The sequence below is a fragment of the Apodemus sylvaticus genome, chromosome 17 (assembly GCF_947179515.1).
Source record: "Apodemus sylvaticus chromosome 17, mApoSyl1.1, whole genome shotgun sequence".
In the NCBI taxonomy this organism is placed as follows: Eukaryota; Metazoa; Chordata; class Mammalia; order Rodentia; family Muridae; genus Apodemus; species Apodemus sylvaticus.
In genome coordinates, this window is record NC_067488.1 from 58,062,381 (window position 1) to 58,087,729 (window position 25,349).

At 52.1% G+C, this 25,349-nt stretch overlaps 2 protein-coding genes across 2 annotated transcripts; one reads left to right on the forward strand and one right to left on the reverse strand.

Moving 5' to 3' along the window:
- The first annotated feature begins 2,515 nt into the window (after positions 1 to 2,515).
- On the forward strand, positions 2,516 to 12,487 carry Mapk8ip2 (mitogen-activated protein kinase 8 interacting protein 2). Its single transcript, XM_052161478.1, has 12 exons — positions 2,516 to 2,687; positions 3,585 to 3,690; positions 4,941 to 5,219; positions 5,328 to 5,424; positions 5,541 to 6,785; positions 7,123 to 7,198; positions 7,336 to 7,508; positions 7,600 to 7,709; positions 8,447 to 8,554; positions 8,715 to 8,785; positions 9,416 to 9,514; positions 9,695 to 12,487. Exons 1-12 carry the CDS (start codon positions 2,623 to 2,625, stop codon positions 9,765 to 9,767), a joined length of 2,502 nt encoding a protein of 833 aa, XP_052017438.1. The 5' UTR covers positions 2,516 to 2,622; the 3' UTR covers positions 9,768 to 12,487.
- A 7,518-nt stretch (positions 12,488 to 20,005) lies between these two features.
- Positions 20,006 to 23,160, reverse strand: Arsa (arylsulfatase A). Its single transcript, XM_052161015.1, has 8 exons — positions 22,485 to 23,160; positions 22,099 to 22,339; positions 21,770 to 21,988; positions 21,527 to 21,696; positions 21,155 to 21,279; positions 20,929 to 21,056; positions 20,608 to 20,710; positions 20,006 to 20,483 (listed from the first exon to the last, which is right to left on the reverse strand). Exons 1-8 carry the CDS (start codon positions 22,700 to 22,702, stop codon positions 20,164 to 20,166), a joined length of 1,524 nt encoding a protein of 507 aa, XP_052016975.1. The 5' UTR covers positions 22,703 to 23,160; the 3' UTR covers positions 20,006 to 20,163.
- Between the last annotated feature and the right edge of the window lie 2,189 nt (positions 23,161 to 25,349).

Genomic DNA, 25,349 nt, shown 5'->3' on the forward strand with positions numbered 1-25,349 from the left:
CTCACTGGCCAGCTTAACTGGTGACAGTGTACAGCTTTATCCACAGATGGTAAACAGTTGAAAATGAACTAAAATTTAAATGTGAATAAAGTAGTGCAAATATTGTCCAAAAACACAGAGATGAAAAACATAATAAGCAGGAGGTTGAGAGTCCTGGAGGCTAGAGGAGGAAAAAATAAATAAACAAATAATAAATAAATAAAAATAAATAAATCCATCATGAGTTTAGTGGGAGTGCTGGAAATAAAAGAACGGATGGAGCAGAGTCCATGTATTTTTGTTTGCCCTTTTTGAGTCTAGAGGTTCACTACCTAGCCCAGGCTAGCCTCAAAACTGAACTTTCCCCGCCTCAGCATAGTAAATGCTGGAATTACAGGCACGCGCCACCATAGTTGGCTCTGAGACAATATTTAAAGAGGTAACTGGAAAGTATGTTTTTAAGAGATAATGGATGTCAGATTTTTCGCTGATGAAATAGAGATTCTTGTAATTAAGAGCAGTGAGCCTCAGGCAGAGAGGACATGTTAAATAAATCTACACGAAGGTACGCCGGGATTGGAACCTCAGAGCAATGGAGATGTTCTATGTGCAGCTGAAGAAGACAGAGACTTGCAGTGTGTTACAGTAGAAATGGATTCTGGGGCAATAGGGAAAGTTAACATTAGAACAGTGAATTTGGGAAACATTGAGCATGATAGATGAGAGGGTTCCAAGCCAACGTCACCAGGTCAGAAGGCTCTCCCAAAGTCCGCTCCGGTAAGGAAGGTATGCGGGCCACTGCTACCCTCTCATACATCGTTTTCCTGTGTGTGTGTGTGTGTGTGTGTGTGTAGGGGGTTCCTATGCAGCCCTGCCTGGCCTTGAACTCACTATGTAGACTAAACTAGCCTAAGACTTACAGAGACCCACCAACTTCTGCTTCCTGTATGTCAGGATTAATGACACATGCCTCCACGCCCAACTGTGCACTTTGGAAGAACAGATATTAAGTGATCGTTAATAAATCATTGTTTATGTGTCTCACAGTACCTTTATTCAGATGGAGAAACCGGGTTCTGGTGCATTGAACAATTGCCTCATGTTCGGAACATTCGTGGCTAAGTGAAGGTGGGTACCACTCTCAGACACTAAGTCTGGAGAACCTGGGCTCTTGGAGCCAAAGAGAAACTCCACGGGAGAAGTGGGAGGTAATCCCCTCCTTGGGTTGTTTATGCTTTTGGAATCTGGGTGTGATCACTTGATAAGAGGGAGGATTGTGTGGGGTGTGGAAGTTATAGCCGGAGATGAATTCAGGGTTGTACAATTCCAACAAATCCCTGAGAAAGCCTGGAGACTTCTCAGAGAAGTCACACTCGTTGGCCATTCAGAAATTAAGAAGCTGGTTGAGCAGGGTGTCCCAGCTGACTCTCCGAGGACCTTCTACTCTGTGACTTCCAGTCATAACATGCTAGCATCTCGTTCTTCCTTCAAAACTAATCCCAGTGTGAGGCTCCCTACCCCTTCTTCTCTAGCTTGTCCATCACCACTTTGATCTCTCTTACTTCCTAGTTGTCTCCATTTCTGCCCTTTCTCTCTACACAGAACTCCTTAGTAAGCCCATGTTTCAATTTGGAGGTTTTCCATACTCATAACAGAGCCAGGAGTATATAGGTGGCTCCAAGAAACAGCAGTTCAGTTGATGAACATAGCCTACACTTCTGGTGCCCACTACTATCTCTGTCCAGGTTCTTCAGTCCGTACCACACAGAGAAAGTTCAGTGTTCAGCCTCTGGATGCTGGACTCTGATTCCAGACCTCTTCACATCCCTTGAGACAGTCACTGTCCTGGTCCCATTAGCACTGTCAGGGTAATGACTTCTCTAGCTGGAGTCAGCAAATCTTAAGGAGAAGTTTCTTTTGGCCCCATCAGCACCCAGTGGAGAACAGCTCCGACAAGCTCTGATCAGCACCCTCGCGTGGACAGCTCCCTCCGCCACCCGTTAGGAGGTCTTAGCTGGTTGGTAGGTCTGGTGGGTTAAGGAGGTCTGGCGGGCTTCCTGATCAGCTTTCCTTTTCGAATTTACCTGGGCATGAAAGCTGTTCTTAAGTCCTCGCCCATCACCCTCCACCAGCCGTCCACCTCCCAGGAGCACTGCACACCGCTGTAACTAGAGGCGCGCAGCCCCGAGCTGCCTAGGTCCTGGCTCCTGGGTCTACCGCACCCATTTCCCCCGCACCTCTCTCGGCTCCTGCGGAAACCAGCGTGTCTCTGCTTCCACCTATCCCTTCTCTTCTGCTCCTCGCTAGGACCACGCAAGCCGCACGCCAGCTCTCCCGACCAGAATCTCACCACCACCGCTACCACCACCACCGCCTCGCGGCCCGCATCCCCTCACCCCCTCGGCTCGACCCCCATTCCTCCGCCCCCACCTCAGGCCCCGCCCTGCGCCACTCCCTCCCCTCACCCTTGCGGCGCGGCTTGCTGCCGCGGTGTCCTGGCAGGGCGCTGAGGTGTGTCGCCGACGGGTGTCGCAGGGCGTGTCACGAGGTGAGTGGGGAGACAGAGGCCGCGAGCCTGAGCACCAAGGGCGAGCGGTGCTCCTCACCCCTCCCCCTCGCTGCCGGCCGGCGGTTCCTGGGAAGATGGCGGATCGCGCGGAGATGTTTTCTCTCTCCACCTTTCACTCGCTGTCGCCTCCCGGCTGCAGGTACGCATTTGGCGGGTCTCATCTTCACGTAGGTCTCTTCGGCCTGCCACTCCACCCCATCGACTTCAACGACCCAGGCCGGGGCGCCTCAGTGGTTTACAGGCCTCTGACTGATGCTCCCATCCCCCACCCTGGGCTCCGGGTCCCTCCGTGTTTGCTCCTTGTCGCGCAGACCCAATGCCCCCCCCCCCCCCCCTCCATACACACACACACACACAGATAGATATTCACTTTTCCTGTTGGGATACCGAACCGCACCCAGCCAGGACCGATGACCTAGCAAGGGTGGGGTCTCTGGATTGACCCTTTGAGGGATTTTAGGCAGGGTGCTCAGCACCTAGTCCGTTCCTGCCAGTTCCTTTTGGCCTTGTTATGTCTCCTTCCATAGAGGCTAGGGCCTGGCCCCTACCCCCCCCCACCCCCCCAACCCCCACCCCCCCAGGACGGCAGAGAGTGAAGTCAAGCTTGAAGCTCTGGGGGTGAGATGGAGCAGTTGAGATTGGAGGGGGCTGGATCTTTGGATGTAGGCCTGTTCTGTAGGAGTGGGTGGGGATACAAGCAGAACAGCTGAACCCCTCCCTCTCCTGTTGTCGCAACTCCCCCTCCCCCTGTTGGTTCAAGGTGTCTCCCCCGAGGCTGAAGCTGTGACCCAGAGGGGCTGGGAGCTGAGCTGAAAAGGAGTGGGAGGGGTTTGTGGAGGGACGCCTCCTCTGGGTTCATTTGCTGTGGTGGAGGAGGGGACCCAGGGGAGAGCTGTGCCTGGGGTCAAATTGACATGGCTTTAGCATATGAGTAGAGGCCTCTGAGAGCTGGACATGTCCCACCAATGTCCTCAGGATCAGCTCTCAGGCCAGGAGCCTAGGACAGGTGGATCTTTGACCCTGGCACCCTCTCCAGGCCTCCCCAGGACATAAGCCTGGAAGAATTTGATGATGAAGACCTGTCTGAGATCACGGATGACTGTGGCCTGGGCCTTAGCTACGACTCGGACCACTGCGAGAAGGTGGGGAAAAGGGCTGGGTGGGTAGGATCTGAGTAAAGAAGAGGTTTACATAGGCTCAGTTTCCCTGGCATTCTTGTGGATTTAGGGAGTCTTGAGTTCAGCTTCTGTGCAAAAAAAAAATCCTCTGCTCTTGCTGATGGTTCCTTGGTGTTGGACTTCTTTCCTGACGCCCTGTAGGCCCTTCAGAGGGCCCTCTCTGGCAGATGTCCCCAGTGTAGTGCCACAAGAGGAGGTGTATGCCTTTGCTTCTGTCCTCTGATCACTTCCCACAAAGATCTAAACCAAAGCGCGACCTCTGTGACCTCGTTCTCTCATCTCCCTTTTACAATCTTTCCCCTTTAGCCCATCTATATGCCTTCATTTTCGTTTTTTTTTGTTTTTGTTTTTTTTTTGTGTGTCAAGTGCGGGGGGGGGGGGGCTTACAGGCTTTGAGAGCAGAGCCAGATAGCAGCCCCACCCCACCACAACTTTCAGTTTAGCGGGAGGGGAGGGGGGGTGAATACGAGAGAGAGAGAGAGAGAGAGAGAGAGAGAGAGAGAGAGAGAGAGAGAGAGAGAGATCACCCATATGCCAGTGGCCCGGTTCCAGCTGGACACGAAGTGTGATGGGGGGGGGGGGGGGGAAGGGAATTCAATCCAGACTGAGGGAATCAGGAAGACTTCCCAGAGGAAATTTTAAGTCATAGAACCCGGAGGTTAGCAGGAACCAGGCAGATGGGGCTTAGGTAGGAGGGTGTGGAAGAGAGGAATTGCTGGCAGGATTTGCTATGCCAAAGACCCCCCCCCCCGCCCCCCGGGTTGGTACAGACTTGTGAATCATCCAGAGTGAAGGCTCTCCATATTGATGTACCTTGTTGATGATGTTCCCACGGGTGAGTATGGCAGTGCCGAGTGTGGACGGGACCCTGTTCTGGTGGTCTTACAGTCATGGTGTGTAAGCCATGAGTTGTGAAGGGAAGAAATGCTATGAAAGCAGCAGTGTAAACACGATGGGGTTTGGGGGTGAATAGAGCCGGGAGGTTAGTTGGGGGTTACTCTGAGAATGGGCCCTTCCCAGAAGTGCAGCGATCAATATGCATTTTAAGCAGATCTTCTTTTTAAAGCAAGCAATAAGCAAGCCTTGCTCTGGTGGCGGGGTCCGGTGAACTGGAAAGAACTCTTCAGTTTCCGGCTTCCCCCTCTGCTCGTGCCTGGGACTCCAGGTGCTTGCTGTGCTCTGGCCCAGCCCTGTCTTGTCCCTTCCTCCTGCAGGACAGTCTCTCCCTGGGTCGCTCGGAGCAGCCACACCCTATCTGTTCCTTCCAAGATGATTTCCAGGAGTTTGAGATGATCGATGACAATGAAGAGGAGGAAGAGGAGGAGGAGGAAGAGGAGGAGGAAGAGGAGGAAGAAGGAGACGGGGAGGGCAGGGCAGGGGGAGGACCCGGTTCACAGACGCTTGCCGGACAGTCCCTTATTCCCTCTCCTTCCCTGGAGGAGCCCCACAAGCTCAGACCCACCACTCTCCACCTCACTACCCTTGGAGCCCAGGTGAGCTTCCCAAGACACAGAGTTGAGTTTGGAGCCGCTGTAGCAGGCCCTTGCTTCTCTTTATTGACGGAGTGGTTCTCAGCTACACCGATTTGTCGTCCTACCTAGGACTCCCTGAATAACAACAACGGAGGATTTACCTCTGCACCCCCATCCTCCTGGCAGGAGACAGTGTTACGTTCGCCAGCTCAGGAGCCCCTTAAAGGTGAGGTATGGAGGCTGCTAGGAGCCCCCATGGAAGGGGGACGGAAGGGAGGAATGGCTGGTTGTTTGAAGGAAGCCTGCTTTCTGGAGGCAGTAACCCAACTCCCTGCCCTACAGAGCTACCCGCCCCTCTCCTGCCAGCAGAAGAGGCGCACCATGAGGTACAGTCCCTTGCAGGCCCTGGTTGTGACTGTGAAGGGAACCAGCCCCCAGAACCGCCAGCATCAGGTGGGGCTTCTCCTTCCTCTGATCCTGGTATTGAGGCTGACTTGAGAAGCCACTCTAGTGGAGGCCACGAGGGTCGGCGAAGCAGCCAGGAGCTCTCCTCACCAGGCTCGGACTCTGAGGATGCAGCCGGCGCGCGCCTAGGGCGCATGATCTCCTCCATTTCTGAGACAGAGCTGGAGTTGAGCAGTGACGGTGGCAGCAGCAGCGGCCGCTCATCACACCTCACCAACTCTATCGAGGAGGCTTCGTCCCCGGCCTCAGAGCCCGAGCCCGAGCCTGAGCCCGAGCCACTCCAGGAACCTCCCCGCCGCCCTGCCTTCCTGCCTGTGGGCCAGGATGACACCAACAGCGAATATGAGTCGGGCTCCGAGTCTGAGCCTGACCTGAGTGAGGATGCTGACTCGCCCTGGCTGCTCAGCAACCTGGTGAGCCGGATGATCTCGGAGGGCTCCTCGCCCATTCGTTGCCCTGGCCAGTGCTTATCTCCTGCACCTCGCCTGGCAGAAGAGGCCGCGTCCCAGGCCAACCCGGTACCCCAGGACTGCCAAGACCCCGAGGCAGTAGCAGGGCCGCACGTGGAGTTGGTGGACATGGACACCCTTTGTGGATCACCCCCGCCGGCCCCTGCAGCACCTCGGCTTGGTCCAGCGCAGCCTGGGCCCTGCCTTTTCCTTAGTAACCCGACACGGGATACCATCACCCCGCTCTGGGCTACACCGGGACGCACTACCCGCCCTGGCCGCTCCTGCTCTGCTGCCTGCTCTGAGGAGGAGGAGGACGACGAGGAGGATGAGGAGGAGGATGAGGAGGATGCTGAAGATAGCGTGGTTCCCCCTGGCTCCAGGACTACAGGCTCTACTGCGCCGCTGGATGCCTCGCTGGTGTACGATGCAGTTAAATACACACTCGTGGTGGATGAACACACGCAACTAGAGCTGGTGAGCCTGCGGCGCTGTGCCGGCCTGGACAACGAGAGTGAAGAGGACAGCAGCTGCGAGGCCAGCGAGGAAGAGGCGGGAGCTACGTTGCTAGGCAGTGACCAGGTGCCGGAGGATGCCTCTCCTGACAGTCCCGACCTCACCTTCTCCAAGAAGTTCCTCAATGTCTTTGTCAACAGCACATCACGATCCTCCAGTGAGTGGAAAGTGGGGAGATGTGGGGTGGCCCCAGAGGAAAAAGTGCTAGCCTGGCTTTAGGCCCTATCTGGTCCCCCAAAATGTCCAAGGGAGCCTTAAGTTCTAGAGGTGGTCAAGGCTGGACCATTCATTTCTTCCCCTAGAACAGTGGGCAGTGTTCCCCTCGGTGTGGCAGGGAGTCAGCTCCTAGCCTCCCTTTCTTCCTTGACTCGGGATGCCCAGTCTGTCGCAGGGAAGGGATTTGGCTCCAGCCCAGGGCCAAGTCTTTTGGTTCTTTTCTTTCGCCATGGCATTCCTGACTCTCCCCATCGCTGTCTCTCTTCTCTATCTCTCAGGCACTGAGTCCTTTGGTCTTTTTTCCTGTGTGGTCAATGGGGAGGAGAGAGAGCAGACACACCGGGCTGTCTTCAGGTACATTATTAACTCCCGTGGCTGAGATGGCCCCGCCCCCAACAGGCCCATTCCACAGACTAAGTGTCCTTAGGACACTTCTATGCATGACATACCTCAGCTAGCGTGGTCTCAATCAACCTCTCACCTGACCTCAGGTTCATCCCTCGACATCCGGACGAGCTAGAGCTCGACGTGGATGACCCGGTGTTGGTGGAGGCTGAAGAAGATGACTTTTGGTTTCGTGGCTTCAACATGCGCACGGGCGAGCGTGGAGTGTTCCCTGCCTTCTACGCCCATGCGGTGCCTGGTCCTGCCAAAGACTTGCTGGGTAAGATCCCACCTACAAGAGGAAGCCTGCCACCACAGACTTCCCCCAATATCACCCTCTGACTTCCTGTCCCTACCCCCACGCCCTCCAGGGAGCAAGCGGAGCCCTTGCTGGGTGGATCGCTTTGATGTGCAGTTCTTGGGCTCCGTGGAGGTCCCGTGTCACCAGGGCAATGGCATCCTGTGTGCAGCCATGCAAAAGGTCAGTATGAGATGGTGGCAGGCACAGGCTGGAGGCCCACCTGGATGTCACCTCAGTCTCACAGGGTGGCACAGCTCCCATGGCTCGAAGCCTTGAAGGGAGATGTTATATATAGGACTGGCTCTCAGGCCTGATTCAGAAACCCAGTCAGAAAGACCCAGAGCAGAGCGAAGCAGCTAGCTGTCGCCTTGACTTCTGGGTCTATTGCTCAGTTCAAGTAAAGCTCTCCCCTCTCTGCTGATACCCCTCCCATCAATCTTCTGTCCTAAGTTAAGATCAACGTTCGTGCCCTCTTCCCTGGGAATCCCTTGTTCACTCAGTGGACAGTTATCAGTACCTGCTGATCTGCCCGGCAGAAACTGAGCCCGATGTGCCCTGGGTAGCAGGACAGACCAGATCTAGAGCAAAGAGCTCCGGTCAGGTTGTGGGGATCAGGCAGTGAGTGAGGTGGCTGCGAGGGTGGGCAGAACAAACTCTTGGCACCCGAGCCAAGCAAAGCTGCCTGGTTGGAACAGAAGGGAGGCGAGCTAGGCGCAGAGTGATGACTGGCTTGTTCTGAGAGCAAAGATGGCCAAGGTCATCCTTTTGTCTTCCAGAATTGTCTCTGGGGCCCTTAGGTGCCAAGAGAATGAAGACAATCTAAAAATAAACAGAGGCATGGAGAGAGAGAGAGAGGGAGCCCAGGATGGGTTCCTCAAGGTCCCCTCCCCCACCTTCTCCTCTGACTTCTCCCTCAGATTGCCACTGCCCGGAAACTAACCGTCCACCTGCGCCCTCCTGCCTCTTGTGACCTTGAGATCTCTCTGCGGGGGGTCAAGCTGAGTCTGAGTGGAGGAGGACCTGAGGTGGGAGTGTGGCAGACTGGGGACCAGAGGGAGGCTTGGAGGTGGTGGCGGGGTGGTTCAAGCCAGGGAAAGCTGTGGGGCAGGGGTATCAAGGAGGCGTGGCGTAGGAGCGGTCACGGGCTTTCCCTAGCCAATCTGGGATGATTCTGCTCACCTCCAGTTCCAGCGTTGCAGCCACTTCTTCCAGATGAAGAACATCTCATTCTGTGGCTGTCATCCCCGAAACAGCTGGTAAGAACTTATCTGTTCCCCCTGTATTCCTTCAAATGCCACCAAGGGCCGCCTGTTCCAATCCCTGCCCACCCTTAGGGCTCCACCCATACTGATGCGGTGCCCAATCCATGCCAGTCAGGCTAGATGCTGGTCCAGCTGCACTCCTACAGAGATGCATCAGATTCCACCCCAGTTCCACTACCAGGAGTCCTAAGGAAAGCTGTGATGGGTGGATGGTTAATTTGCTTTACTATGAAGTAGGTGGAGGCTGAGGAGTATCTGGCCTGCCACTTCTGTATGGTTAGGGATACGTGGTATTAGGTATTAAGGTCACAGACTGCCTCCCTTAGCTGTCACAGAGTGACTGTGCCCTTTGGCAAGACACTAATGCTCTCTATGCTTAGTTTCCATCGGGCTATTATGAAATGTGTGAATTAATGTAAATGCTCTCGATGGGGCCTTCATAATACTTATAAATAACCCCTGATAGGTATGGGGCAGTAGCTCTGATTGGCCGCAGTTTGAGGGTGGAATAGGAGCTGGAGTCTCAAGCTAAGCTACTGTCTGGACAACAGTTGCTGTTAGTATTAATGGGGTGCCCAAGGCTAGGCCAGTGTGTTGACGCCCTCTTTGTCAATGCCCCCACAGCTATTTTGGCTTCATCACCAAACACCCGCTGCTAAGCCGCTTTGCCTGCCACGTTTTTGTGTCCCAGGAGTCTATGAGACCAGTGGCGCGGAGCGTGGGGTGAGTAGGAAGATGGAGCAGGAGCCCGGGGAGGGAAAGGCTCAGCTGCACGAAAGGGGCGGGGCGTGACTACAGGTTGCTAGAAAGGGTGCTGTGTGGACACAGTTGCTACTCAAGACGGTAGTGCAGTGCGCGGCTGGGGAGAGCACTGGGCTAAGCACTGCCTCTCCCTCTTTGCAGCCGGGCCTTCCTGGAGTACTACCAGGAGCACCTGGCATTTGCCTGCCCTACAGAGGATATCTACCTGGAGTAGCACCCACCTCCCTCAGCTCCTGTCTACACAGCTCTGGGTAGCTCAAGGCCACCATGGCTTGAGCAAGGACTGGATCGGGGACATTTGGAACCTTACGTTGTGGGAGTCTCTGGGCTGGGAACTTTTCTCCTTTATCCCCAGTTCATGGCTTTTGGGAGCTGTTGGGGAGAGGAGCTCAGCAGCCATATTTTTCTTCCGATGCATCTTTTCCTCTCTTGTCCTCTGTCCCGTTCCTCCGACTGCCTTTCCTCTGTCTCTCGCCCCTTTCTGTGCCTGTAGACCTTGCTCTTTGCTCTCTCGTTTGGAGGTAGAACTTGAGGGAGGGGAGCAGGCTCAAGGTAAGCGATGAAGTCAGGTTCCCCCAGTGGCTCCCTCCTGCCCTTCTCTTGTGATTTATAAACGAATTTTAATTTTTATAGTGAATCTCAAGGGATCATCCCACCTTTGATCACAGGAAGGGATCCTAGCCCCCAAACTCACAAGGAGCTTGGGAAGGAGGGGGAGGGGTTTCTAAGAGAAACTTAGGGTAACTAGGTGGTTCTTGATGCTCACCCAAAGCCCCCAGTGCTGCTAGGAGGAGGGCACCCCCAAAGGGTGCTCCCCACAGGTCATCTGCTTTTGCCGCTAACACCCCTGCAGTCCAGCGAGTGAGTATCTTGCCCTGCGTGGGCCACCTGCTGTGTACGTGGGCCCTGCCCACGGCATCAATAAACTCTGCTTGGTGTGACCCTGGCTGTTTTTAAGGTGGTGCCCAGGTGGGGTCCAGGTCTCAGGTACAGCCTGTGGCAATGGAAAGGGAGGAGCCAGGGTGAGGGGGACTATGGGAGGAGTCTTCAGTGCTTTTTGAAGTCCTGTTGAGGGTGGATCACTGTATGCTATGCTAGAGCCTTGTTAAAGGTGGTGTCTGGAGGCCCTCACAGACATATACTCCAAACACACTTGATTTCCTGCAGAGAGCCCAGGCATGAAAGCACTGGCCACAGACCCTGTGTCTTTCCCATGTGGAGTCTGGGGAGAGGTGTGGCTCAGATCACGGTGGTGGTGGTGGTGGTGTGTGTGCATGTGTGTGTACCACAAACAACTTGAGAAACAATGTCTGTCGACCTCAAAAATTGGTATTTTTTAAAAGTCTTACTCAGTAAGTCAGAAGAAAATAAGTGACTTTAAAAAAAAAACAAAAAACTTGCCAGTAGGTGACTTTAGATCTTCACCAAGATCTCTCCTGGACTCCCGAGTGACTCCAACCTCAGGGGAATGATGCTCATAACAGTAGGTGGCCCCTGACCTTAAGCAGCACTGCAGAAAGAGAAGAGGTGAAGGCTTCGAGCGACACAGTGAACCAAGGGGTGTCTCCACAGTTGGCTACACAAAAATAAAAAACCCTTGTCTTAGTCTGGCGTGGTAGCACGTACTTAGCATCCAAGGACACTGGAGTCTGAGACAGGATGACTGCGAACTTAAGGCCACCCTAGGCTATAATGATGTGATCCTGTCCTCCCTCCCCTCCTTCCAAAAGAGTAGTAGCTATAAAAATCATCTTTACTTAAAGGTTACTTCAGTGTGCCAACAAGCAAAAACAAAAATATTCACAATGTACATGACTATCAGGGACGAAGACCAGTTGCTGTGGAACTGTCAACTTTTAGCTTGTGTGCCGGGGACATGCCAATGTGTCCAGGAAAATCTGTAAATATCTTTCTGCCACTTAGCAATGCTGTAAAGAGGCAGAGTGCCACTTGGGGGCAGTATGAAACCTGTACCCCTGTGCGGGGGGGTGCTGGAGGCGTGGCCTCCAGGCCTACACCTCTTGACAGCAGAGACCATCCCACCTCCGGTTCTGTATCCTTTCTGCCCAGTTTCCCTCCCGGGGCCCAGCCTTCCTCCCCTGACCCTCTCTGTTTCTTTGGTTTTTCATATGGTTAGCATTTTTGCTCCTGCCTGGCCACTGGGACAGCTGTGGGACATGCTTGGTGGCCTTCCCTTGCTGCTTTCCTCCTACCTCTCTGCCCCACAAGCCTTGTCCTGTCCTGGGTTCTTCCTTACTGGCTTCAAGGCAGGCAAGCATAGGGAATAGTTTAGTAAACTGGGACTCCACTTGGTCTAGGCTACACCCCTTTCCTAATAAGGCACTTGGCAGCCTGACATCCCTACCTGCATGCACTATGCAATACACCCCTCTCCAAACAGTGCACCTAGTAACCTGTTGGTGACCTAGGACTCCCACCTGTACTGGGACGCACAGGTAGTCCTCTCTGAAAAGTGGGATAAACCTCTCCTTCCCTTCAGGATTACTAAACTTTAGATCCTATTCTGTCATATTACAGTTATGTCCAGTATCAGAATAGGGAGACTGGTTTGGTGTGAACTGGATTGGGGTGCATGCGCATTAAGGCAAGATGTTCTGTAGATGAGCTTTTAGGGTGAATTCCCTACTTACCATTTTTACACCTATGCATAGTTGGGCATGCATATGATTAAAACAAGATGCATTATGGGAGGGGACCTGTGCACTGCACGGAGGGTTTCTGTATTCCAAGCCTGCCTTTCAAAATAGAGAACCAACCAAACTATGCCAATAGCATCTCCTCCTTCCTTTAGTCTCCATAAAAGAAGCCTCCAGGCCACAACCTGGAGCCCTGGAGTATAGGACCACCATTCCCACGGCCCTCGGTCACTCTTGACAGCATATTTGATCTGTAACTACCGCTTTGCTTTGAATAAAACCGACCTGACTTATAAGGTGTGTGCTTATTTCAGTTTCTCAGATCAGATGCCAAGAGCCTGAAAATACCCAGTCCAGACCAAGACCACCGGTAATAGCTTTGCACCTCCCACGGAACTGACCACGTTCCAGGACAGACGTGTTGTATTGTGTTGCCCACTAACTCCCAGCTCCAGCTGTGACAGCACAATCGCTCCCATAGAGTCAAACAGTTGGTCTCTGGGGTAGTGCTGAGAAGGATCACTTGTAAAGGACCCTATGTCTGCTCCTGGGACACCACACACACTTTGAGCTAAAGTTTGAATTTACAAGTGACTTCCCCCCCTCCCCCCATATCCAGCTGTGTTCTGTATTTTACTTTTTTTTTTTTTCTTCTCAGTCATCTGAACCTCAGGGCTGAAGAGAAACCAGATTCCTCTTGCCACCCTCACCTCCATTTCACCACCCTTCCATCTGTCTATAGTCCTCACCTTCTGGATTTGGGTCAAATTGCCTCGAGTTTCCTCCTCAACCTTTGTATAAACAACAACAACGACAAAACCCATCCTCCTCAGGGCTCCCTATCGCCCTAGCACCTGCAGCCACCTGGGTATATCACTGTCCTTAAATGCTGCAGCACTTCCTTTTAGATCTCAGCCTGATCTACCCACACTCCTCTCCAGCTCTCTTCCAGCCTCTACCAGTATTCTGTGAACACCTGCTGCCAGTCCCTGTTTGTTGCCTGGCAACCATCCCCCCCTGGGCATTAGGAGCCCTGAGCCTTGGGTCACCTGCTTATTTCCTTGTTGCTACAATACCCTAGGTCCTCCAGACAGTGCAGCACCTAGTTTGATACAAAAACCTCAGAGCTCTGTGGAATACTTCTAACTCTGTCTCAGTTAGGGTTTTACCACTGTGAACAGACACCATGACCAGGGCAACTCTTTTTTTTTTTCTTTTTTCTTTTTCTTTTTTTTTCAGGGCAACTCTCATAAGGACATTTAATTGGGGCTGGCTTACAGGTTCACAGGTTCAGTCCATTATCATCAAGGCGAGAGCACAGCAGTGTCCAGGCAGTCATGATACAAGAGGAGCTGAGAGTTCTACATCTTCACCTGAAGGTTGCTAGAAGACTGGCTTCCAGGCAGCTGAGAGTAGGGTCTTAAATCCCACACTCACAGTGACACACCCACTCCAACAAAGCCACACCTCCTCCAACGAGGCCACACCCACTCCAACAAGGCCACACCCTCTCAAACAAGGCCATACCTCCTCCAACAAGGCCACACCCCTCCAACAAGGCCACACCCCCTCCAACAAGGCCACACCCCCTCCAACAAGGCCACACCTCCTAATAGTGCCACTTCCTGGGCCAAGCATATACAAACCATCACACTTTGGAACTCTTACTTGTGGAAACCTGCATGAAGCCTTGGGTTCAGCGCCTAGCCACACACAAATGGAAACAACAAAAAAAACCAAAAGAAAGTATACAAGCAATTAACTCCTGAGCAACAGGGTTTATTAAATTGAGGTATATCTATACAATTGGAATATTAAGATGATATAAAAATATGCTTGTAGATATTCTTTAATACAGTGATAGTATTAAGAGAAATGTGGAAAATTATATATAGTATGTTAGAGATTATGAGTTGAAAGCTACTGAGAGGAAGCTTTAAAAATAACAGTTAAAGTCAAGGGAAAGGCTGAAAAATGCATTTTACTTATCAAAAATTTTAAGCCGGACAATGGTGGCTCACACCTTCAATCTCAGCACTCAGGAGGCAGAGGCAAGTGGATCTCTGAATTGAAGGCCAGCCTTGTCTACAGAGTGAGTTTCAGGACAATTAGGGCTATGAAGAGAAACCCTGTGTTGAAAAATGAAAAAACAAATTCTGTTTAGAGATGCCATCTGGGGAGTATGAAGGAAGTCAGGACAGCGACTGAGGCAGTACCGTGGAGGGCTGCTACTTACTGGCCTGCTCCTCTGCTTCCTCATATAAACCAGTGTGGCACTGCCCACCTCTGTGGGCTGGGCCCACATCAGTCATTAACCAAGAAAATGCACACAGGCTTGCCTCCAGGCCAATCCATCAGAAGCATTTTCTCAATTGCGATCCCCTCTTCCCAAGCGACCCTTGTATCAAGTTGATAAAAACTTAGCCAGGACACTTTGTAAGTAAAGAATGGTGGCCCTCCCCTCCTCTTCCACCATGGAATATTAGAAGAACCTAACTTTTGAGAGTCTCATCTCACGCAGGTAATTGGAACTGCTCTGGTTTTGTGGGGGAAATGGCCAGGTCTTGCTTGGAAGACAGAGGCTTACACCGGCCCACAGTGGGCTGCTCTCAGTTATTCAATCTGGAATACTACAAGAGGAGGTCATTCTGTCTAGATATGGCTCCTTCCTCAGAAAGGCCCTTCTCCTAAGATAAGGTGGGAGGTCCCTAAGGCCTATGTTCTTCCATCCTGAATATGGCACCTAACTCTGAGCCTTCTGTCAATATTGTACCACTGTGCTTGGGTTCCCAGCAAGCATTTGTTGGGAGTAGGAGGCTAGGGTGTGAGTATTTAATTTCCTCCTGTGTCAACTAATATTCCTCCTCCTCCTCCTCCTCCTCCTCCTCCTCCTCCTCCTCCTCTTCCTCCTCCTCCTCCTCTTCCTTTTCTTCTTTTCTTCTTCTTCTTCTTCTTCTTCTTCTTCTTCTTCTTCTTCTTCTTCTTCTTCTTCTTCTTCTTCTTCTTCTCCTCCTCCTCCTCCTCCTCCTCCTCCTCCTCCTCCTCCTCCTCCTCTTCTTCTTCTTCTTCTTCTTCTTCTTCTTCTTCTTCTTCTTCTTCTTCTTCTTCTTCTTCTTCTTTTCGAGACAGGGTTTCTCTGTGTAGCCCTGGCTGTCCTGGAATTCACTTTGTAGACCAGGCTGGGCTCGAACTCAGAAATCCACCTGCCTCTGCCTCCCAAGTGCTGGGATTATAGGCGTGTGCCACCACCGCCTGGCGTCAACTAATATTCTATGATCACAAACTAACCAGTACAAATGTCTAAAAGGGAATTTACTGGGAGGATATTGGGGTTAAAGGAATGAAGAGCAAAAGCCACTAAAAAGGGTTTGGCCCTCTGAGGGCACTATCTAGCTCTGCCAGGGGACACTTGAAGTGCAGGAGTAAAAATACACTTTCTGTAAGGGGCTGAAGTCTACACAGGGAATCAGAAGCTCCTGGGGTGGGCAGGCTCTGGATACCCAATGGCTAATGTACTTCTTGGTCCATTTTGTTGTAGTGTGTGCAGATCGGTGAGGACTGTGGAGTCATGAATCTAGTCCCTTCCAAATGTCCTTCCTCTCCTGGGCGTGGGAGTGAAGTAGTTTGGATGACCCCAGAGCCTTTCTCCCTCATGTTCATTCCTCCCAAGGAGGCTGTCTGAGCGGGAGGACCCAGCTCTCTCTCCTAGGAGTGTGCTTACAAGACGGCTTCATGGATGGTTTATGTGTGACCTAGCAGCACCCGTGATTAACAAGTGGCACCTTGTTATCATGGTATCATCCACACACTTTTCCTCCCACAAAGGGTCGGGAGAGAGCCCGGAGGAGCACAAATACACGTAAGCTTCCTTCGTTACTGATGGGTAGACAGGGCTTTTTGACTCCTAAAGGGAGTGTTCATGGTGATCCAAGGGTTAGTGCTGAACAAAACCACAGGAGTTAATTTTTTTTTCCGAGACAGGGCTTCTCTGTATAGCCCTGGCTGTCCTGGAATTCACTCTGTAGACCAGGCTGACCTTGAACTCAGAAATCCACCTCCCTCTGCCTCCAAGAGTGCTGGGATTACAGGTGTGCACCACCACCACCCGGCTCTTTTTGTTTTGCTTTGCTTTGTTTTGTTTTGTTTGTTTGTTTTGTTTTAACAGTACAGATTTTATCCCCCTCCTGGTCCACCCGTGTGGTTAAATATTTTAACACTGCAAAGAATAATGTTTAGGTTTGGCAGGACTGTGTTCCCAGACCAAGGTTACTGAGTGTTGGACTGGCCTGATGATACATTGTTACTCGCAAAAGTATCTAGTTCTAGGAGTACCGACAGATTGGCCACCCATCCCAAAACACCAATAAAAAGGGTGAGTAGAGAAGGATTTAATCACTTGCAGCCCTGTTGTGCAGAGCAAGAGGGTTCTATAATCTTGAGGCAGTCTTCAAAAGGCTAACAGGAACTTGAGATTTTATAGAAAAGGGCAATGAACAGGGGTGGGGGTGGGGTGGGGGGTTGAGAGATTACACAACAGAGAGATGATCTTGGTCAGGTCTCTCCTGGAGGAGTTTTCAGTTTTTGTTCTGTAAGAGATTCTAGAGAAGTGACCACCGTCATCATTTAAGCGGTGATCTCTCTGGCAAGACTTAACTGTTTGGGGATGTTTTGAATCCCTTGATGTAAAGACGTTCTCATCAGTCCTGTCATTCCAGTACAAAGTAACCGAGGGAGACATTGACTCAGGAGGGTTAAAAGTTCAAAGGTAAAAAAATAGAGCCAGAGAAGGACAAAATGGAGTTATCCCAGTGACGTGTGCCCTCTTTGAAACCCACTTTTGTAACTAAGAACATTCAGAAAAGGTGAATTGGATGAAACATTCCATGAAACCGTTCTTTCTACTCCCCCTTCTGGTCACCTGGGAAAATGCACGGGAGAGGACAGTTTGGGCTGCTAGGGAAAGGTGTTGGCTCCCCCCACCCTCCATCCCCCACCTCAGCATAGAAATGATAAAGGAAGATGTCCTTTGATGGTACCTTGCTTCATTACTGCACAGAAACCGTGGTGAAATCGAAATCGTTAGGACAGAATCTGGGAGCCATAACTGAGTGCATATATGAATGTGTGTATATATTCAAGTGCATGTGTGTGTGTGTGTGTGCATGTGCCTGTGTCGTCCGTGTGTGAACATGCCTATATTTGTATGCATGCCTCTGCATAAATACCCATGTTATGCCTGTGTGAATGTGTGCACACACGAAGCACATGCGTGTATGTAGGTATGTTGGTGTATTTGTGTGGGCGCACGTAAGTACACACAAGTGTGTCTATGTGAGACTATGTTGCAGTAGGCTAAAGTAATGAGAAACAAGCACTTATGCATGCATATGCATCATGGCAGAGACACATTGGCAGCTAAACTACCCGGCCAACTCTTACTCCATGATTATGCCCTCAAATGTCCAAGATTGTCGCTGTGAAGGACTGCTACCAGTGTTATTAAAGTGTAAGCCACAGAACGATATATGAAAATCCCCGAGTGTGTAGATTGACTGCCTTACACACATGCTTCATGTCACCCCCTATTCAGACTGTAGCGCCCCCAGGTTTCCTATTCTCTCTCTAGGCCATGCCCACACCCCACGCTCTGCAAGATTCCATGGTTTTTATGGCACTGAAGTTTCCCATGCACCTAACATTCCTGTGTCAAGTTCATTGCTATCCTTTGAGGACACCTTGCTCCAGCACTACAGTGTAAGTAAATATGATAGGACCGGCATTTAAATACACCCTATGCCAGGTGCTGGTATTTATTGGTTTTGATAGAGGACTGGTTGTTGTTTTGTGTGTGTTGTTGTGGATTTTGAATGTGAGATATGGGTAACCCATCTGTTTCAGTTCTATCTTCACCTTGAGCTGTGCCAATCATCTGGGACCAGTCCTCCATTTAGACAAGTGATGAAGGAACTCTTTAAGGCAGCATCGGTTCCTGATGGTTCCTCTACCAGTGCGCACAGCCTGGGACACAGCAGACCCTGGCGTGTGCTCAGTGTAGTTTCTCATAAGAACCAGATAAGAGGTTATGGAAGAGATAATGGAAACTGGAGATGCGGAGGGCCCCAGGCAAGCATCTGGTACCACAAGGCATTCCCTCCCTTCCAAGTAGGCACCATGCTCTCCATTCAGGCCTCGTTTCTGCCAGGCTACACCAGCTGCAGGAGACAAATAGCTCAACCAGCAGAAACATCGACAGGCAAGATTTACTTTTTAAGTTTGATGCCCTCCAGACAGGCAGCTGGACAAGCTGGTTTAATAATTGTATAAGTCCATCCAGGATCAGCAACACTTGCTAACATTAGGGTTTTGCCCAGATCATTCCAACCTTTTTCTACCAGAACTCCTTGTCACATGCTACTCCTGGACCGGTTACTGTAACGTAACCAGTTCAGATTGGTCGCCACCCTGGAGAGGCTGCAGGCTTGCCCTCCGGAATTTTGCCCCCATTGAAAAAAGGCAAACATAGTTGGCTAGAGATATTGACACATTCTAAGGGTACCGTTCTAATGTGACCAATACTGAGGAGCACTAGGGATGTAATATATACCTGAACATGCCAGCACACTATACCAGGAAAACATGGGTGGCCAGTCAAAATTCCCTTTCTACAGAGGCTAATATCTGAGGCAGAATATTGCCAGTAAAGAGATCACCCAGGTCAGCTTGCGGTGGGCCCAAGGAAATGGTGGGTCACTGAAGGAGTTTGGAATTTGAACATGGTGGACTCCAACCCAATAGGCTTTTTTTTGTTGTTGTTTTGTTTTACATTTATTATTATTGTTGCTGTTGCTTGCGTGTGTGTGAGATGTATGTAAGTTCAGATGTGTGGGCCACAGGGCATATGCGGAGGTCAGAACACAACTTTGGGGATCTGGTTCTCTTGCTGTCTTGTTGAGGCAGGGCCTCTCTTATTTCTACCCAGCTGTATACTCTAGGCTACCTGGTCTGCAAGATTCTGGACAATTCTCCTTTCTTTCTACCTGCCTCCCCTAAGAATACTGGGGTTACAGATGTGGAAAAGCCACTGCATCTGGCTTTTCCAGGGGAGTGTCTGGGGATTGAACTCAATTGGCAGGTTTGCAAGGCAAGCACGGCCCCCCTCCCCCAGTCATCTTATTGGCCCTTGATAGATGTTTCTAAAATATTACTTTGTAGACAACTTTTTTTTTTGTAGAAAATTAGGATGCAGAGACTTGAAGGATGCACAAAGGAGAAATTCAGAGCTAGAGAGGCAAGTAAGCCCCCTGAGGCGGCCTCAGAAGCTGCTAATGGTCCTTCCCGGGATCTAGCAGGGTCCCCAGTTCCTTAACTCTACCTGGAATGATCCGTTTATCACCTAATTCCAGACAACTGATTTCTTTAGGAACCAAGGTGGCCGGTTCCAGGGCCTCTAACGATGCGTCTCGAGGAAAGCCTGTCTCCCTCCCAGGGGCTTCGCATCTTCAGGGTTCCCTCTGCCCTCACCACTCCTCCCTCGCAGTTCCTGGCCCCTGAGCTCACTCCCGGTGGTTTCTGCGAATGGGCGTGTCCATGCTTCAGCCACGTGTCCATGGACCCACGCAGATCGCCAGGGTGGAACAAATTTCAGACCCCGGACGCCTGGGTTCAAATCCTAGCTCAAGCTTTCTGGTAAGGTGACAGTGGATTTGGACAGGTCCACGAGGTTCCCTAGGCTTCAATGTCCTTGTTGGTAGCACAGCAGAATAGCAAAGATCTCAGAGTTACCACAAGGACTAGATGAATTAGCACGCCTGCATGTCTCAGCTGATGTTATTACATTACCAGATACAAACTACACACTTGTCCCTGTCCCTCTGGCGAATCACCACACACGGAGGACAGGGGTTAGGGGTCCTGGGCTACCCTTGAGGGACCCCTGTGATTTCTCCAGTCCCCTCAGGACTGGGAGTCTGGGCAGCGGCAGCAGGCTGGGTGGGGGGAGCAGCTGGGCTGACAGCAGATCTGCAGGGCAGGGTCCTCACCCTTGGCTATCTGGCTGGGGCTGAAGGTCATTGCTGCATCATACTGGGCCTTGAGCATCTGGATGTGTTTCAAAGCCTGGAGAACTTCTGGGGAGACCTCCTCTATACTTTCCAAAAGATTGTAGTTCTCACCAGGGTCCGTAGACAAGTCATAGAGCAGTGGGGGTTCATGAGCTGTGAGAAGGTTGGCAGCGTGACAGGCGGGATCTGCAGTGGTGTCGCTGTGGGCGGAGCCTGGGGAGGAGGGTCAGCTTTTTACACAAGAAGAGGCAGAGGACAGAGCAGTTGGGGGTTGGGGTCAGCAGCGGGGTTGGGGTTGAGGGGGGGGGGGGAGAAGCCAGGAAGAGAAGCGAGGTACCCTGGGTAAAGAAATGAGCCTTGTATTTCCCATTCCGAACAGCGAAGACTCCGTGGATTTCGTCTGGATAGGGCGGGTAGAAGAAGACAGACTTCCGGGGGCTCTGAAGGAAAAGTTAGGATGACTGGGTAGGAGAGACCTCTGAACACCCTGTTGTGAACCCCCTCCCCTTGGCCCACTCAAGATCCTGAGTGGTGATGCTCAAAGACCACTCATCAAGGGAGACAAGAGGCATGGACTCTGGCACGGCCCAGACTCATCCCTAAAGGAGGACTAGTATGGGGGGCAGTGGAGTTGGGGTCAAGGGATTATTGGCCCTACCTTGCCTGTGCCTAGCAGCAAGGGGCTGATGTCAACACCATCCAAGGTGATGTTGGGCAGTGGAGCCCCTGTCAGGGCTGCCAGGGTGGGCAGCAGGTCCAGAGAGCTGGCTAGTTCGTGGGTTACCCCTGTGGACAGATGGTTGTTTGGCCACTCGGTTCACCATCAAGGAGATGGCTAGGGAGATGGGGCCAAGAGTCTACAAATAGAGGGCCAGGGGACTGACCGGGAATAATGTGACCTGGCCAGTAGACCAGGGCAGGTTCTCGGACACCGCCTTCAAAAGTTGTTCCTTTTCCACATCTCAAGAGACCAGAGCAGCCGCCGTCGGACATACGCATCAATTCAGGACTGGGACACACAAGGAAGTCATCAGTGGCGAGAGACTAAGGGGCCTGACCCACTGCTGGTGGCACTAGCCCCATATTTCAAAGTACATAATCTTGCCTATTCCCTTCCTTGCCTACCCGTGGCTCCCATGGGTGTGACCCTGTGGATCACCGCTCAAGCCTTTTATACCAATCTTCAACAAACAGCTAGGGTGGATGGACCCTAGAGTCCTGGCCTACGATAGAGTACCCCTTGCTCCCACTCGTACCCGTTATCTGCAGTGAAGATGACCAGTGTCTCTCCCAGCAGACCTAGGTCCCCCACGGCTGTCATCAAGGCCCCTACAGCTCCATCCAGCTCCATCAGGGAGTCCCCAAATGGCCCACGACCTGAGCGCTTGGTGAAGCTTTGTCCACTGAACTGAGGGTAGTGGGTGTGCTGGGGGCAGAGACAGGAGTCAGCACTGGGTACAGGTCTTGGGCATCCAGGGGGCGGGGCCAGGGTCACTCACGTGGGAAGCGTAGTACAGGAAGAATGGTCGGCCCTGGCGCTGGGCATCAGCCATGAGGTCTCGGGCGAAAGACACATACCGGGCCTCCAATCCAGGCAGCCAAGGGGGCTGGGCCTCCACAGTCAGGTTGGCTAGCAGTGGGATGGGAACTAGGCCTTGGTCACAGCCACCACTGCAGGGGATGTCTGGTGGGAAGCAGGTTAGGTTCTGACAGGGGCCCTGGGGAGAGAGAGAGCAGAAAGCAGTTCCTGTGAGGGAGGTCTAGCTATGGGTTAGGGTACAGTTGGTATGTGGACTCGTGGGCAGCGGAGGATTGAGGTGGTTTGTACCTGGTCATGGGAGTATGGGATGCCCAGGAATCGATGGAAGCCCTGATGTGGGGGCAGGAAGGCCCCCTCTGGCCCCACTCCAAGATGCCACTTGCCAGCCATCCCTGTAAGATAGCCTCGAGCAGCCAGGACTTCGGCCAAAGTCACCTCCTCCAAGGGCAAGCCCCCTTGGGAACTGGGCCCCAGAACTCCAGGGTACATGCCTGATCGAACTGGGAGCCGGCCAGTCAGGAGGGCAGCCCTGTAGTACAAACCACATTGTCCATAATCTGTGAGTCCCACAGAGATGAGCACAGAGGGAGAATTGTGGACATACCCACAGAGAGATGGAAATGGGATGGTGGGAGGGGAGGTGAGGGGGAGGGGAGTAAAGGTCCCTCACTCACCGAGATGGTGTGCACAGAGACACAGGCACATAGAAATCTGTGAACCGCAGTCCCCCTTCAGCCAACTGATCCAGGTTGGGGGTTGTAGAACTGGGGTGCCCATAGGAGCCAAGGTCCCCATAGCCCAGGTCATCAGCAAAGATCAGAACGATGTTAGGTGGGCTGGCAGTGCTCAGGCCTGCAGCCAGTGCCAAAAAGAGGGTCCCCAGGGCCCCCATGGCAGGGGTACAGATGAGCCTGTGTCCTCAGTCCCTTGATAGGGAAGGCAGAGCGATTCCAGCAGGCTGGCTCCTTGAGCGCCCAGGCCAGCCCCCACCTGAGGCCCCAGGCCCGAGCCCTCCTCCTCCCCTGAGACCCCAAACCCAAATACTCCTCCTGTCTGTAGGTCCACTCTCTGAAGCTCCTGCGAATCTGCTAGAACTCGGAAGTGGGGGTGGCCTGGGGTGTAACTCCACAGAGCCCCTAAAGGATCAGGGCTTCTTTAACTCCACGCGCGGGGATCTGACCCTGTTCACCCAGAGATGACAGCACAGGCTTGGGATCAGAAGCAGACGTCACTTCACATTGACTCGGGAGGCTCCGGCGCCATGGGACAAGGGCGGTTCGGAACTGAGGAACTGGTCGTAGACAGTGTCGGTCTCCGGCCGTCTAGGATACGCCCACGGTCACGTGACGCTGACCGACAAGGGCGGGCTCTGGGACGGGGCGGTACGGAGTCGTACGGAGTCGGGGCTAGATGGGGCTGGGACGGGGCGGGGCGAGGCGGAGCGGAGCTGGGGAGCCGAGCTGGGCGGGGTTTGCGTGCCTATAGGACTCTTCTGGGGTGGGGCTGCTGCAGACCTGGGACCCGGGCGGGATGGGGTAAGGCTCGCGCGCTCCCGACCCTTATCTGCGCCGGTTGGGGTGTCCCGTGCAGGGCTTGGTAACCTTACGCTCTTTGCTCCTGCGCAGTAGGCTCGGCTGCTGGCCTGCCTAGCAATATAGCACCGCAATTATCTGGCTCTCCTGCTGTGTCGCTCTTAAATGCGTGTCCGGAGTTCCTCTGGCGAATGGGAATGGTGGTTTGTTTGTCTCATTTCCTCTGCTGAGACATTCAGGGATCCTTGTTGAAAAGACCTCAGCACCCCCCTTCTGACTGAGCAAAGAGGGAAACCATGGAGTCTGACTGAAACAAATCTGGAAGACAGATCGGATTGGCTGCTGGTTTTTTTTTTTATTATTTATTTATTTATTTATTTATTTATTTTTTTGGCTCACAATCACCTTTGGGGAATTTTGTGAAACACAATCTATCAAATTCTTTAAAAATCCTTTGCCTTCTACACGCGTATCTGGCGTTTAATAAGGTTGTGTGTGTGTGTGTGTGTGTGTGTGTGTTGTTGGGTCCCTGTGTGGTATAACTTAGGGAACATTAGTATTGAAGAACTAATGGGAAGACAAACTGACTTGTTTCTAACTCTTCATTTATACATTCTTGAACTTAACCTTTTTTTTTTCCTCACCAGTTTTAATTGTTACGGGAGAATAACTGATATATTATTCCCCAGAGGGTGGAAGGGTGTGTTCTTAGTGCACTGTAACATCTAAAGGTCCGGGTAACTGGGCTTCCCAGATCTCCCCGCCCCCAAAAGCCCCTGACCTGAGTCACTTTTCCGGAGCAAGTCTCTTCCAGGGTATTTCCTTGCAGGTGGCTGTTCCTAGGGAAGCAACTTCTCCAGATTCTTGGCCTTTGATTCCTCCACAAGATAGAGTGGCCCTCTAAGACCGGGCATCAAGATGGTCATGACCTGAACACCCAGGAAGGAGAACGCTGGGGCCAGGGGGAGATAAACAGGGTTCTGGAAGGGTCTCCCGACTACAGTAGGGGGTCAGGACTCACATTCACCTGAGAGATATGACCCTGTTCACCCAGTGATCCAACACAGGCTTAGGTCAGGAGCAGACATCATGTGACACGGGGTTCAAAGTGCCCTCTAGCAGGCAGAGTGAGGGTGAGGGTGGTTCGGAATGCAGAGTACATTGGTCATTGATTTTTTTTTTTTTCTCCACTGAAGCCTGGCTGTCTGGGCAAGAAACTGCAGGAGCAAAGTTTGAAAGGCAGAGACCCCAGAAATGGCACAGAAAGGAGCTGGATCTGACTGTAGACCTTCATGTGAAGTATGGGGGAATGGCATGTGGGCAATCTTCAGTCAGTGACTGTCAGTGTCACATTCCAGCATGGTTTCTGGGCTTGTGCATGGCTGGGGGTTGCCTGTAGTCCTTCTATTTAGAGTCAGGACAGAAAGCTCTTCTGTGGCCCAGAAATCTTTGAAACTGTATTTGGATCTCTCCCAGCTGGTGGCCACTGTGAATTGTAATTTGAAAGGAATCAACCAAAAGCACTTTCTCTCAGCAGCTTGCTGGGGAACTACCCCAGGGCCTGCCCATTATTCTCTGGAGAGCTGGTGTGGGGTTGTGATGTGATGCAAATTGTGGTACTTTTCTCCTGGGTTCTCGAGGACTCAGGTGTCTGTACATGTGAAGGCTGCTTGGGCTCAGCTCTGACCTAGAGCGGTGGAAAACACGGAAAGAGTTATCTGTGTGCCGCCAGCCCTGTTCAAAGCCGAGCTCCGAAGGCCAACCTGCCTTTAGAGATGTGAACTCTCTCTCCTTTTTTAAACCACAGAGCCCCAGTTGGAAGTCGCCTGCTAGGGTTCAGGAAGTGGCTTCAGATGATGCCTCAGGCATTGCTAATTTTGGACAAACGCCCACTGCCCACCGTTGAGAAAGGAGCCTTGCAACGAGTGGCAGGTCTCTTAGTTCTGTACCTTGGAAAGGGATGGGAGAGGCCTCTGCCTGGGGGTAAGATGGGGTGACTGAGTTGCA